Source organism: Dipodomys spectabilis, unplaced genomic scaffold (genome assembly GCF_019054845.1).
Source record: "Dipodomys spectabilis isolate Male_0828 unplaced genomic scaffold, ASM1905484v1 ptg000229l, whole genome shotgun sequence".
Lineage (NCBI taxonomy): Eukaryota > Metazoa > Chordata > Mammalia > Rodentia > Heteromyidae > Dipodomys > Dipodomys spectabilis.
The window spans coordinates 1,919,769-1,935,530 of record NW_024870906.1 but is presented as its reverse complement, the minus strand read 5'-3'; the positions used below and the strand labels follow the sequence as shown (position 1 = coordinate 1,935,530).

The 15,762-nt window shown below is 48.4% G+C and overlaps 1 protein-coding gene across 1 annotated transcript; it reads right to left on the bottom strand.

Moving 5' to 3' along the window:
• Nucleotides 1-253: 253 nt before the first annotated feature.
• On the bottom strand, nt 254-4,135 carry Nefl (neurofilament light chain). The gene is made up of 4 exons (XM_042697817.1): nt 3,012-4,135; nt 2,000-2,124; nt 1,234-1,553; nt 254-696 (listed from the first exon to the last, which is right to left on the bottom strand). Exons 1-4 carry the CDS (start codon nt 4,056-4,058, stop codon nt 557-559), a joined length of 1,632 nt encoding a protein of 543 aa, XP_042553751.1. The 5' UTR covers nt 4,059-4,135; the 3' UTR covers nt 254-556.
• Between the last annotated feature and the right edge of the window lie 11,627 nt (nt 4,136-15,762).

The window sequence follows — 15,762 nt, the reverse complement described above, 5'->3', positions numbered from 1 at the left end:
AGCTGTTAACCTCTGGATTGTACAAAAGCTCCAAGGTCAACAATCTGCTTGTATATGCTTTATACCTGTACTATCTTTAAGGTATTTTAATTAAGTCAAAAACACAGCCAGCCATGTCATTCAGTGTATCTTTATTTACTATTTATTGCACATAACTCGAGGTCTTTAGTTTCTGACCACCAAAGGATCAAAGGATTAATTTTTCATGAAGTTTAACATTAACATGAGTGAATTCATTTGTTTTTTTCTTTAATTGTAAACATCTGAATGATTCTCATTGCCAAAGATCCTGAACTCATAAGCGTGAACCATGCATAGGCTGGCGGCAGCCAGAAAGCCACTCTGCAAGCTAACAGATACTCTGCATAAGGAGAAAAATTCATAGCACAACACTGAATGTCCAACCTAATCATCTCAGAATTATACATGTAGTGACTTCGTAATTCACATAGGATCTGCAACTCAACTGGCTGGTTGGTGATGAGGTTGACCTGATTTGGGGAGAATTACTCTGGGAATAGTTAAGGAAAGTGGGGGGTAGGGGTGGGGGTGGGGCTCAATCTTTCTTCTTTGTTGCTTGCTCCTCTCCAGCACCTTCCTCTTTCTTCTCATCCTCTTCGGATTCTTTGGTGTCTTCTTCCTCGCCATCACCTCCTCCTTCTTCTTCCTCCTTTGCATCTTCAGATTCTTCCTTGGCTGTTTTAATATAAAAAGAAAATTTACAAAACCCAATCCCAGGGAAATGCAGGCCAGACATTTCTACAAAAGCCCTTAAACAATAAAGCACATGGACGGGAGGCCTGCCAGAACCCTCCCAGCTCCACTGTCAAAGCACGTGTTCCCCACAATGCTTCTCAAGATCCTTCTCCACCCATCACAGAATCGTTTCAGTTCCTCTTCAAGGCCTAACCTCAAAATTTTAAATGTGTGTCATTTGTTTGTGTTCTTTTAAGATGCCAAACTATGGTACTAAATGAACAGATTGAAAGTGAAACTTCACTACGAGTGTGTGTGTCAATTAAAAATATTTGCAAAGATTCTGTAAAACTTTGACCCATCACCTCACTGACTAAAGGCATGGCGGAATCAACACACAGGCTCTAGTGGAGATTGCAACTTCATAGGTGAGAACATTTTCCCTAGATAAGCAAGGGCCTATCCTGGGTTTCTGGGATCAACTGGCACTGATCTGAACCCGCACACAGAGTGAGAGGGGCTTGTTTTTAAGGATACCTTCTTCCTCTTCCCCTCCCTCCTCTTCCTCAGCTTCTTCCTTCTCCTTCTCCTCCTCCTCGGCTTCCCCTTCGGAGGGGGGCTCATCCTTGGCTTCCTCAGCTTTGGTGGCCTCAATGGTCTCCTCCACCTCGATCTGCTCTTCCTGGACATGGCTGGTGTAGTAGGAGGGGAAGGAGCGGGCGGACATCAGGTAGGAGCTGGTCTGCAGACCGCCATAGGTAGATCGGCCGAAGAGCTGAGAGCTCTGGGAGTAGCTACTGGAGAGGCTGCCCATGCTCGTAAAGCTGAGCCGGGTCTCTTCACCTTCCAAGAGTTTCCTGGGGATACAGGAGAAGAGTGGGGTTTAAAAAAAAAGAAGGAAAGTAAAAAGAAAATCAATAAATCAACACAAGAAGTGACTTCCACGACTTGCTCTGAGCTCCTACTATGAAGACAAATGGCTGGTTATTTTGTGATTGAGATGAAAAAAACAAGCACCAACAAATTACCAAAACACCCCCCCCCCAAAAAAAAATCAACCAGACAGACAAAAAGAAACCCTAAATAGTCCTATTCAATTTCAAATTTAGAGGGAAGCTGAGACTAGGACTCATGATGGCCAAGATAACTTCTTGTGTGTTTGTCTAAATACTTTCTTGCAAGAAGCCAAAAACCCAACAGTTCATTATTATTCTTGGAGGCTTCTGACTCAGTGTGACTTTCAGTGGGATCTGGTTCCCTTTCTCAGGCTTCGAGGCCACGCCCTCTGGCCCTGTGGCTTTACCTGTAAGCTGCGATCTCAATGTCCAGGGCCATCTTCACATTCAGGAGGTCCTGATATTCTTTCAGGTATCTTGCCATTTCACTCTTTGTGGTCCTCAGCTCATTTTCCAATTTGTTGATGGTGTCCTATAGAAAGATTTAGGACACATCTAGGCATAAATCCCTGCTGCTTTCATTGTACTGTGGTACATTCATAGCTGTGCAGGGCTGTTAAACCAAAAATGCCCACCTCTTAAAAAAAAAAAAAACACCTCTCCCCTTTGTTCTTAAAGAAAGAAAACCCTTCTTGCCTAAAATGCCAGCTTCAAAAAATGTGGGAAGAAAAATGTTACGACTTGAAAAACTGAAAATCCCTTCAACCTAAGGATCATAAAAATGGCTATTTTATAGGAAAACTGCTTCAAACACAAGCTCATTAGCCAGGTTGTATTGGAGAACATGTATGCATTGTTTACAGAAAGAAGTAGCTCCATATTTTTTTTCTAAAATGGCTTTTCTCCAAAAGGCTTTCTGCATAGCTCTATTTCTACTCCTCCAGAAAAAACCATCAGTGGTTTCCTGTGATCAACCATCACCAGCTAAGGGCCTTAAACAGTCTTGACTGTGCTCCTGGGTCTCTGCTATAAGGTGGAAATGCTTGGTTAAAAGGAGCTCTGAATAAAGCGAGCTGGTTGAGAAGTCAGCGCGTTTATGGACCCGTTGACTCCAATAGGTGGAGATAGTGGCTGGTGGGGGGGGGGGGGCTGGTCGGTAGAGAGAGAGGAGGTCACTGCAGACAGAGGACAACGCCCAACTCCCCCTCCCTCCCTCCCCACTTCTGGGGTTGCTCCTGCGGAACAGGACAACTAACTGCAGCGCACCGCAGCTTTCCAGACTGCGGAGGCGCCGCCCCGCCCCGCCCTCGCGGTCTCCAAGGAGCCAGGCCCCACCTCTACCACCTGCGCGCGCTTTAGGGGGGGGGGCACCACTTCGACCCCACCCCGCTTGTCTGCCGGCTCCCGAAGGCCGGATACCTGCATGGCGCTGATGTCGGCGTTCTGCTTGTCCTCCAGCTCCTGGAGCTGCTTCTCCAGCGCCTCGTTCATGCCCCGGCAGGCCTCGATCTCCAGGGTCTTGGCCTTGAGCAGGCGGCGGCTCTCGGACACCTCGTCCTTGGCGGCGCGCACGGCGTCGGTGTTCTTGGCGGCGCTCTCGGTGAGCACGGTGAAGCGGCTCTTGAACCACTCCTCGGCGTTCTGCATGTTCTTGGCGGCCAGCTTCTCGTACTGCGCGCGGATGTCCTTGAGCGCGGCGGAGAGGTCGGGCTTGGAGGACACGTCCATCTCCACGGAGATCTGCGCGTACTGGATCTGGGCCTGCAGCTCGGCGATCTCCTCCTCGTGCACCTTCTTCAGGAAGGCGATCTCGTCCATCAGGCTGTCGATGCGCTTCTCCAGCTCGGCGCGCGCCAGCGCGGCCTCGTCGGCGCCCTTGCGCGCCTCCATCAGGCGGCCCTCGGCGTCCTCGCGGCTCAGCACCTCCTCCTCGTAGCGCGCCTGCAGCGTGCGCAGCGTCTCCTCCAGCCCCTCGCGCTCGCCCTGCAGCGCCTGCTTCTCGGTCGTGGCGTCCTCGGCCGCCAGGCGCAGGTCGCGGATCTCCTGCTCGTACAGCGCCCGGAAGCGGGACGGCTCCGAGTGCTTCTGGCGCAGCACCAGCAGCTCGGCCTCCAGCACCTTATTCTGCTGCTCCAGCTCGTGCACGCGCTCGATGAAGCTGGCGAAGCGGTCGTTGAGGTCCTGCAGCTGCGCCTTCTCCTGCGTGCGGATGGACTTGAGGTCGTTGCTGATGGCCGCCACCTGACTCAGGTCGAGGTTCTCCAGGCTGGGCAGCAGCGACCCGGAGCTGGAGGAGTAGCTGCGGCGCACGGACAGCGAGGAGGACACGGGCGCCGAGTAGCTGGAGTAAGCGGAGCGCGCCGTGCTGTAGCCGCTGCGCACGCTGGAGATGTGGACCCGGGGCGTCTCCACGTAGCGCCGCTTGTACGAGGTCGAGTAATACGGCTCATAGCTGAAGGAACTCATGGTGGCGGCGGCCGTGCGCCCCCCGGCCCGCCCCCGGCCGGGATGGAGGCCTAGAGAGAAAGAGAGAGAGAAGGCAGGGAGGGGAAGAGAGGGCGCGGGGAGGATGGATGGCTGTGTGCAGCTCGGCGCCGGCCCGGCCGCCCCTATTTATACGCCAGGCGGCTCCTGACGCAGCCTGCGCGCGTCCCGGCGCGCGGGCCAGCGGGGGCGGGGCGCTGCCGCAGCCCCGGGGCGGGTTCTGCGCCAGGAAGCGGGGCGGGGAGGGGAGCGGGGAGCGGGACCGGCCGGGGAGCTGGCGGGGGAGCTGCGGCCCCGCTCCCCGCCGCGCCTCTCCCGGGCCACCCCCCCCACTCCCTCCGCAACCCCCGTCCCCACCCACCCCAGTGTCCCCTGGCCCAGCCCCCGCCCTGCTGTCCCTACCCCACCCTCGCCCCCGGGTCACTTGGACATTTCAGTGCCCACAAGGCCACAGGGTCTCACTCCCCACCGGCACCTCGGGGTTCCATTCAGGGCCCACGCGCGCCCCCCCAGCGTGACCCCCTTCCCACCCCCCACCCCGCCCCGAGCCTCGACCATCCACCTTCTTGATATTAATGGTGCCGTGAGACGTTTGAGATCACATAACCATCGATCACGGAGTCGACGTGGCACCGAGGCGGTGTTTGGTGGAGCAAAGTTCTGCGCTTCTGTGGGTTCCTTTCTCCCCCCTTTTTCCTTTTTATTAGTGGCACGCGCCCCGTCCCCACACCCGGGCTATTCGCCCCAACACACTGCCGGGCAAGCGCAGCGCCTTCCGTGTCCCTTTTCAGCCTCTGAAGAGCTCGGGGCCCTGGGCCCGCCGTCCAGTGTCCAGATGTTCCCATCTGGGGGTGGGGAGGGGTGCGGTGGGGGTGAAGCCTGGGATGCTTTCGCGCGGGGACGTGGCAGTGAGCCGGGAACGCGCGTGGAAGCGACTCGGGAGAGCGGCTGGTGAGGCCACTGCGCGTCGGCCGAGGCTGACGCCCGTGCGAGGCCAAGCTCCCACCTGGAAGGGGCGAGGAGAGAGGGGAGCAAGGCCTCCCTCCTCGTCCCCCCTCCACCTGTGGGACTCCCCAACCTGAGGATTTCGGGAAGCCGGGCCGGGGCCGCGGCCGGCGGGGAGCGCAGGGCGAGGTCTCCCCGGGAAGGAACACGACCCCGAGGCTGCGCGCTCCGCGAATAGAATTTGGGATTCCTAACCTATTATTATTAATAATAACCGCAATCATAATGCCAGATGCGCTCGGGACTCCGAGGGCCTGCTTTAGAAGCTCCCAGGCCACGCCGCGGGGCGCATGCGGTGTGGGGCGAGGCGCCGGGTGGCCTCGGGGTTCACGGAGGCGTTCAGAGGCTTTCAGAAGATCCCGAAGGATTTTCGTTTCGTGTTCGGTTTGTTTATGTAACCTAACATTGGCGTGAAGCTTACTGATTTCTTTTTCTTTCTTTTTTCAATTGCGCTAAGAAGATACCTGTAACTTTCCAAATAGAAACCCTGGACCCGCTTCGCTCTACCTGGCCGGATCGTTAGATCGCCCCTGGGAAGAGGGTGGGGTGGAGCTGAAGCCTGGAGGGCCTGTCGGACACACAATCACAAACCGCAAGCCCTGGACTCTGCATTCCTCTCCCTCCTCAGGGCTGGAGCTGGAGCATTCCTGGGATTTCTAAACGGAATAATGTAATCATGCTCGCTGGGGAACGCGGGTGTTGGTGGGGAACTGGGTGGGTGCTCACACCCTTCTAGGACTTCAAGCCGGCTGGCAGGCTCCTGCCCTAGCAGTCAGGGAAATTCTTTATTCTGATGGCTTCTGGTCACCTGCATAGATAGTCCTGACCTCCTTCATTAGTGACTCAGCAGTAGGATCTGCTTCTGTGAGGAGAGAGGCCAGAGAGATGCTGGCATATATTTTCCTGCATCTGATTACCCATATAGAGGGGTGTGTGTGTGTGTGTGTGTGTGTGTGTGTGTGTGTGTATGTAAGTGTAATCCAGCCCCATGTAAACGGCTCTATCTCACTTCCCTTCTGCTAGCTGTCTTCCCTAGGACTTTGCAGGTCACCCTCAGAAATCTTAAGTCTATCAGCATTTTTCCTCCTGAGCTTCTCCTGGCTGAGGGCTTGGACTGCAGGTGCTGCCTAGGAGCCCAGTGGGGCACTGGCTGTTGCTGAGGGCTGGAGGAGCAGTGCTGGTCCACCTGTGCGGTCCTTAGAATAGCCCCAAAGGAGGAGGCAGGCTGGCGAGCCGAGGGTAAGAGGCTAGGAGTGGGAAGGTGGAAGGCTCCTGCCTCCACCGTGCCAAGGGCAGTGGGGGCGGGGGAGAGGGGTATGCTTTATGTCCACCTCTGCTCTTAGACAATAGCTCCTGGCATGGCCACTGGATTCTCCACTGCAGCCTGGTGAACCCAGCCTGGGTGTGGACTGGAGCCGCCCTCCATTGTGCGTTCTTCTTCGGCTTGGAGCCTGCTGCTTTTTAAACATTCTGCCCAGTCATCCTCCTGGCTCCATCCTCCTCCTGGCCTTTTGCTCTGAAAGCCCACATAGCATTTTTCTCTGCCCATCTCTACAAAGGTAAAGTACGTAACTTTAAGCTTGATTTTTCCCTTCCCCTCTCCAAAACTGGCACTGACTGACTCAGTGTTTTCTGCAGCAGTGACAGTCTGTCTTTAGAGTAAGTACTGTCTTGTGTGTATGTGTGTGTATGCACACACACACACACACACACACACACACACACACACCTTCCCCTTTAAGAATATCCTCCACAAACATGACATTACTTAAGGGCTTCCAGCAAACTACAGGCCTGGCCGCTCAAAATGAACCACAAAATCAGTACAGGAATCTCGGGATGAAACTCACTAATAGAGTTCCTATGCCTTTGCTAACTCCTGAACACATGTCACCTCCTCTAAATGCACTATGTGAAAATATTACTATAAAGGTCACAATGTAAAACCACTCACTGAGAATATTCTTCTTCACCAGTGACTATGGTCTGAGGGCTTTGAACTGACCGGGCTTGGTGACTGGCAGCTTTTCAGTTCATTATCCTAAGATCCTTTGGTGAGGTGTGGGGCTGAAGTACTTAAGGGCCAGGGTGGGAGGAGAGGGTCAGGCAGGGCCCAGGCAGTGGTTTGGGGCATTGTCCTAGATTCTAGCAGCAGGCAGGTCATCATCAAGTAGCTGCCTCCATATCCCCAAAGTTGGCATCCACCTGCCAATGCCAGGAGGGATGCAGGAAATAAACCCTTGTGGGTACCGCCGTGCGGCTGGCACCGGCTGTCTATTATCTAATAAGGGCAAACTCCCTGCAAAGTGGTGATTCAGAGAAACAGCTGAGGCCCAAGAGGTTAGATCACTTGCCAGCACACAGCCATCTCAGGTCTAAGAAGCGGTGTCTGCTTCCAGACTGAATGGTGCCCTACTCCGGATATCTGCCGGCCCTCCTGTCCCTGTGGGATTCGATTATTGCATGCTGCAGTCCGCAGAATCTAGTGTGTGTGTGAGAGAGAGAGAGGCAGGGGGGAGGGAGAGAGAGAGCCTCTCTTCTCTGAGATGATCTGTATGAACCACTGATCCATACCTGAGCAAACTGTCATTGAATGGGTTATATTTGGACAGATACTGGTCAGTGGGAAGGGGAGATGGGAGAAGAAAGCAGTATGATCAACATACTAATCCCAATGTAAAATAAAATAGATGGAGCCAGGTATGGTGATACACTTCTGTAATCCCAGTCCTGGGAGGTGGAGGAAGGAGAATCAGGAATTCCAAGCCAGCCTGGGCTACACGGCAAGACCGTGTGTCAGAATCAATCGGCAAATCATAAATATACAAAATAAATAAATAAAACAGATGCCCTTAGTAAAACACGAAACCACCGGTTTGGTTTTTAGTGAGGGGACCGTGCAGTCCAAGTTCACACCATTACTTTAACAAGCACCTCTTCAGGAATTAATCAGCTAAAAGAACCCCAGTACCTCTTCTAATTTTTTTTTTCTAATTAAGGTATCTCCCTTTTTTTACTTGGGAAATGCATTTTCTTTGAAAAAGTGACCTGAAAAGTTTGCTGTAAGGACTCATATTAATAAATAAATAATAGCACCCAACATCCCACTTACTGAAGTTTAATCACACCTTCCATAAATCTCTAGACTCTTCCAAAAGACACATGACTATAAAAGCAAAGGGAATGTGTGCCGTGCTGACTCCATGAATATCTTCCCCTCCTATTTCTTGGTCTGTGTCATGCAACCACCACAGGAAGCCCACATGACCCTCCTCCAAGGTTTAGGAAATACACTTGCAAGGAAACTCCCTGTTTGAATATGAAATACGTGCAACTCTTACAGCCTCACATTTTGAAAGTGATGTGTCGTGAAGTGCTATGCGGCTACAGAAGATCTGGGACGCAGCACAAAGCGGAGCGTCTCTTGAATCCATTAGAAGCGCGTTTATATTCCCAACACGCGCCCGCTATTAAAATGACAGCAGCTTTCTGCTCTCCAAGCAGAAATGATGGCGATGGGCTCAGACCCCTAAATGCTTGTTCCACAGAACTAGCAAAGGTAATGTACTTCCTCCCTAGGGGCCTGCTCGGCCGGGCCTGGCCCTCAATCACAGTCACCAGTCTGAGGTAAGAAGGAGGGTGGTCCACCGGGGACAATCATCTCACAGGTCACAGCAGTATTGGTTAGAACCAACAACTCTAGCTCTGTGTCTAGCTGTACTTTCCTGTCTGCAAGGAAATGCATGCTGCTTCTGCACTTTGGGTCTTAAGCAGCCCCCAGATACTCCATGCAGTACCCAGATTTCTTGGGTGACTTTTTTTTTTTGATGGCTTCAGAAATCAATGGGAGGAACCTGAGGCTTACCGTTTGCATTTCTGTGCAGAACAGACAAAGCCTGAGGCTGGCACCTTTGCAGCCATGCTGGAGCCTGTCCAGGCAGCAGCTAACCTCCTCCCCAGTACCTCCCTGCTGCTGCTGCTGCTGCTGCTGCTGCTGTGAATTGCAGGCTGCAGGCTACAGCAAATGCTGAGTAACTGCGAATGGGCGGATCCCTGGATTTCTACCAGGAAGCCGGCCGGCTTCTGAAACCAGAATGTGCAACACTAATGCTAGGTAAGTTGAACATCGTGAGTGTCTGGACAGAAAAGGGAAGCTTGCTTGTGTCTCAGATGACTTACCAATTGATTAAATACCTCGTGTGTGTGTTCACCCACGAAGCCACCAAACGTCCCCCGGAACACTTACAAGGTGGGGAATTCTATTGTGTAGCCTAAAGATGCAGAAATCTAAGAGCACAACCCCAGTCTCCAAAGGGCTTGGAAAACACCTGAGCATAATATGAAGCCAGCTACACACAACATGGATAAATCTCAAATACAGTATGCTGCTACTGAATGAGAGAAAGCTTAGATGCAGAATACTTGCTGAGTTATTCTGTTGATAAGAAATTCCAGGATGGAAAAGTGACCTATAGTGGGAGGGGGAGAAATTTAGAGCAGTGATTGTTATTGAGAGGGTTGGGAAATGACAAGGGAAGTTTCTGGGGGGGTGTGGGGGGGGGTGTACCTTGAGAAGTGTTGACTCTGTAGGTATGTGCGTTGTCAGGGTGAAGATAGCATGCCAGGATTCATTCATTTCATTGAATGTACCTTTTACAATGGAAGAAAGAAACCTAAGACGTGTATATGTTATATAGTTATGCATATACATATGTAATATGTAAATACCTCACACATTACTTTAGAGACAGATGCACATGGTATTTCAAAAGAACTATGCAAAAGTTAGAAGGCAAAAATCCGAGGAGCTAAGAAAAGAAAGAAGAGGATGGCACAAACAATGGTTGCTATGTTTTGGCCGTGGACTGAAATCCACACATCTGCAGCCAGTACCTGTGCCAGATGCTCTGCAGGTGTGGCATTCAAGCGTCTGCTCACTTAGGAAGTGGGTGTTTTCTTACCCTAAGGATGAGCATTGTGTATCTGATCGTCTATGCTCATATTGCATTAACTTTCTAGCAATCTTACATGGCTACCTCAGATTGAATTCATTTAAATATTGAAATAAGAAAAAAACATTGAGAGCTATTTATACTGTGACTTTGTTTAAAAACCTAGGATAATAACATAGGCATTTTCCTTGGTCTTTAACATAAATACTTTGGGTCCTTTAAAAAAAAAAATCTCCCAGCTTTAGGTCGAAGTTGCTCATGAATGAATATGCTATTTTTTTTACTTGAACACTATTAGAAATGTGCTTTCTATGAGAGATTTTTTTTTTCAACTGCTTGGACCAGAAAGTGATTAAGATGTTTTAAGTCTTCTACTTGCTCATCACCTTGGCCTGCCCCGCTGTGTGGTTTATATTCCTCCCAGTGGACCCACAATGACTTCTAAAAGAGCAGAGATCTCTGGGGAGATAGAGAGGCCTGGTGCTCAAAAACAAGCTTTGGTGTTTCGCTTTGTCTTTCTCTCCATTCTTCCTGCAGCAGTCCAGAGGGAAGAGCTGACTCAGCACTTTCCCTGAGCTCCACCAAATAAAAAGGATCTAAGCGAGCTGGGAAGGTTAAGGGCTGAACCTTCAACCCTGCCTCCTTCGAGCAACGAAGCCAGGGCTGTAGCCTGGGTTTCCTGTTATATTTGATTTGCTGGCATCTTCCACGAAACCTTCTGCTTTGTACATATATGTTCCAGCCTGTCCTTTGGCAGACCTCTGCATGGTGAAATTCCAGAAACAGGGAAGCTTTTCACCTTCTAAAGGCACCTAATGCATGACTGCTCCAGACAGAGCTCCCTCCCCTTCCCTCCAATCATTATTGGAGCCATGAGTTGGAGCCATGAGAGATTGGAGTAGGACCAATGCTGACATACCAACGCCAAGTATCAAAGATTGAGTGTGGGGCCGATAATGGTTTCAGAGAGAGGAGAAAGACAGAGACATGGTATGGTGTGGAGCGGGGTGCGGGCTTAATCTCCTTGAGCAAGGAACCTAAGGTAAGAAAAGAAAAGGGAGTAATAAATAGCCCGGGGCTGAAGGATCTGGTCAGAGAATGAGGCAGGCAAGTAGCTGGGATGGAAATGAAATATTCCCTGTAGATCTGGAGTTCACCATGCCTACAGCAAAGGCCTCCGCTTCCCTGGCACAGCTTAACTAGGATGTCCAGGATGTATTTAAATTGGGAGAATAACCTATGACTTCATTTCAGAGAGTCTTTACCCATTTGAATTTTAGCCAAAGAAATTTCGTGCATCGACAGGCATCTTTGAAGTCTTTCTCAGTTCTTACATATAGTTCAGGAAGTTGCTGGGCAACTGATTAAATGGAAGGACAAAGGAAATGCAAAATGATGGAACAACCCACATACCAGGCAGTCAAGCTAAGGATTGCTGGGATATGATATGAAGTCTCTAGAAGACAAGAGAAAGGAGAATTGGCATTTGCTAAACAAACATATGTTCAATAATACTGGCCAAGCACTGGACACAATCATTCTCTCGGACAGTTTCATTCAGTCATCACAAAATCCTGATGAGTTGCATATTTAAAATAGCCTCATCTGAGAAGATGAGGTGATTAAGGTTTAGCAGAGACCTTCTGCAGCTCAGCCCCATCAGGTCGTTTAATCCTCATAGAACCCGGATGAGGTAAGAATAATTGTCATTCTGCAATGTTAAAAGAATGAAGTTCAGAGAGTTTAGGAATACTGGTCCAGGGCACAGAGCTGGGTCCAGGTCTGGCTACATTGTCACACCTTCCACTATGACAAGACAGGTTGGGAATACAGTATACAAATTAAATACCTCATCCTTCCTTTCTTGCAATGTTTAAGTGGGTATACCAATGCAAAAAATGCTGCAGTAATCAAACTTGAAAATATACAAATCCCACAAAAGAAAAATAACTCATGTCATAGTGGTTTAGGCAAAGCGTCACAGGCAGAAAGCAAGTAAGACAGCACTTTGTTTTATGAGTAACCTTCAGAAATAGACATACATCACTGAACTTATTTATAAGGACCAAAGTACACCAAAGAATCTCTCTCCAGATACAGGCTCAATGTCATTTTTCTAACAATCACATTTATTGTTGTATTATCTGGAAGAGGAACACACACTCAGAAAGATTCCCTACCCCTTTCAGCCTTGCTTTTACCCTACAAACTTAATAAACTGCAGTACCAAATCCTATTAGCATAACAGATACGCTTTAGAATCAGCCTTGGCCATCGCAATTTACAAAGTGTTTTTTCTTCTGTCATGCCAGCAAAGGTCCTGCCCATTACACTGATTAATATTTGCTTTAGAAGTTAGCCAAAATTAGAATTGTCTCCCAGTTTTGTTTCCCCCAGTGACGTTTGGAAAGATGACTTCCCTGAGGCCAGCACTCAGTTGCTAAGAATGCAGCAGGGGATGGAATGTGAGCAAAGGCTGTAGGGATGGAATAGAGCAAAGGCTGTAGGGATGGAATGGAGCAAAGGCTGTAGGGATGGAATGGGAGGCAGAGGCTCAGCTGGGCTGCAGAGCATTCCGGGCTGCATTGAGCATTCCGAGCTGCGTGGGAGGGAGGAATCATCCCACTCCTGGGCTGCCCTTCACCCCACACCACCTCTCTGTGTTTAGTCAACTCTGATTCAAAACTGCTAAAAGGGTGAAAGACACAAAGAAACCACACTCAAGGAACATTGTACAAGGATCTCAAATGAGAGCTTGGTCACACAGCATTATCCCAAAGATGGACTTGCTCACGCTTTAATTCAGACGTGAGTCAAAGACAGTGTGGACAAGAACCTACAGGTGGGATCTTTGAGGGAAGAAAGAAAGGGGGCATGTGTATTTACTAATGTGCTGTAAGCTTGTCCTCCCTACCAAACACAGCTGAGTCTGCCATACACATCTGGCCAACCATCAATATGTCATCTGTTCCAAGAGTTCCCCAGTGAATATAGTAAAACTCATTTCCCCACCTCTGACTTTCAATTTTCCTAAATGGATTATAAAAGAAGTTGGTGGGGGAGGCAAAGCAGAGGCTTCTCTTATTCTGACTCTGACTTCGGGATTAAGGGTTGAAACAGAGAGTGCATATAGATTCATTTACTTTCTCATCTGGGGTCCAAGAGCCAGCATGAGGACTTGAAGAATACCGCATCTGCCTAACCCCCACGCCCTCTATCTATCTCTCCCTTTCTCTCTTTTAAGTCTCTGATTCTTTTATCTCTTCCTGAAATTTGTGTATGGCTGATTGCCCTTGAAGGAAAGGAACCTAGCATTTGAATCCATGTCTGGGGTACCGTAGACGTTGGGGGTCTAGGCAGCAGGCTGTTAGGGAAAGGACCAGCAGAAAATCTGTAGGTGTCACCATGGAAACACATCCTTGGAGGCTGAGTGGAGGCTGCTGCTCCAATCACCCAAGTCTGCTAATGACAGTGCCGTCTTTTCCTGACAGCTGTCTTGTGTGGATGTGATATCACTCTGTCGATAGCTTTGGAAGTCTGTCTAGTTTAAATAATAATAATAATGTCAGCAGTAGACATGGTAATGGGATTGAGTTGAAGCGCTCATCTTAGGTCTAACGCTGTCACTGATGTAGTGCAGTTGACCCAAAACTGGGCCAAACCTCCTCCTGGGGAGACTAGAGGATTCCTATGGGGTCCCAGGCATGGGGGTCATGCTAAGGGTATCTTTGTAATTTTTTTAGACAGGGTCTCATTATATAAACAAGAGTAATACTGAACTCACTATCTAGCCCAGGCTGGTCTTGAACTCAGGACCTCAGCTACCTGAGGCTGGGATTTGAACTGTGGACCACCCATAAATCTTTAGAATTCCCTTATAGGCTCTCTGATCACAGGAAATGCTTTTTATAATAGTTTGATATGTGCTTTTAGACAAAATTTAGAAGGATTTCAAATACTGGTTGGAATTTCTAAAAACTTAACAGAAAAGCTTTCATTCCTATATATGTAAATATAAATTATGTGTATACTCGTATGCTGATACATTGATTTAATGAGATTCCTCAACACTTTTACATCATTTCTCCCAGCCCTGTGTGTGTGTATTTTGGAAGGAACAAAGAAATGGTTTTATCAGTCATTCTAGCAAAAAGTAGTATTTGTTCATGAGTGTATGGCTTAGTGAGGAGAGTCATTGCCAATAAAAGATCCGTATTTGGGGTGGGGGGAGATGGGAAGGGGAAACAAAGGAGGAGGCAACAATGCTTGATAAGAAATGTACTCATTACCTTGCTCATGTAATTGTAACCCCTCTGTACGGTATTTTCACAATTAGAAAACAAATAAAATAAAATAAATAAATTTTTAAAAAGACAAAAAAGATCATTATTTAAATATTTGTTCATCAAAATGTATAAGATATCTATGTTTTGAGCAAGTGTGTGTCCAATAGTACTTGTGATCATAATTCAATGTAGAAACTGTGTTTACAGAAATAAACTGGTGCCGGGCGGGCGCCTGTAATCCTAGCTACTTAGGAGGCTGAGATCTGAGGATCGCATTTCAAAGCCAGCCAGGGCAGGAAAACTCCATGAGACTCCTATCTCCACTAAACCACTCAGGAAACCAGGAGTGGCGCTGTGGCTCAAGTGGTAGAGTGCTGGCCTTGAGCTCAAGAGCTGAGGGGACAGCATTCAGGCCCAGAGTTCAAGCCCCACAACCGACAAAAAAAAAAAAACAAACACAGAAATAAACTGGTTTGGATTGTTATACATAATTCATTTTAGAGAAGAACATCAATCAAATATTATAGAACATGTTAATTGAATATTAAAAATTACAAAAATAAAATGTATGTTAGGATATAAAATAATGTAATAAACTAAAATAGACAACAGTTCAAGGAGAAAATGATTGAATTAATAAACATTGGAGGAAGTGTTGGTATCTTTCAGCTGGATGATGGTAGGTAATGAGTTGGCTCATTATTTTGGCTCCTTCTGATATAAACATCTCATGATTTCATTCTAAAATGTCTACACTGAAAATACTGAAAATTGCATCCATGCCACTATTTAAGCTTTATGATGATGACAATTTTTAGATAGGAATTTAAAAGCAAATGAAGGCTGGGAAGGTGGCTCAGTGGTAGAGCGCTTGCCTTGCATGCCTGAGGCCCTGGGTTCGATTCCTCAGCACCACATAAGCAAAAAGAAAAAAGCCAGAAGTGACGCTGTGGCTCAAGTGGTAGAGCGCTAGCCTTGAGCTGAAGAGCTGAGGGACAGCACCCAGGCCCAGAGTTCAGGCCCCACGATCGGACCCAAAAGATAAATAAATAAAAATGAAAGCAAATGAAGAGTCACATAGATTTCCAATAGTCTTCCGAAATGTTTATAACTGTACTTGTTATTATCTTTAAGTAGTCCTGCAAAGACATCATCATTTCACAAGTCCGTTTATGAACGCCGTGTATCTTGACTCATGTCTGGCCTTTCTTCCTTCTCCCTCCTTCCTCCCAGTGCAGAGACTTAGATCTCAGCCTCGGGAGGATCTGGGATTACAGGTGTGAGCCACTAATGCCTGGCCTCCATTTTAGCTTTGACTTGATTTGCTAACTTAAGTGCTCAGTGACTTGAACACATGTGCCTTCTACTCTTTTTCTGGATGAATCCTGCAGAAGTTTATTATTTTCATCTTGCCATTGGACTGTGATCTTTTTGTAAAAAAAA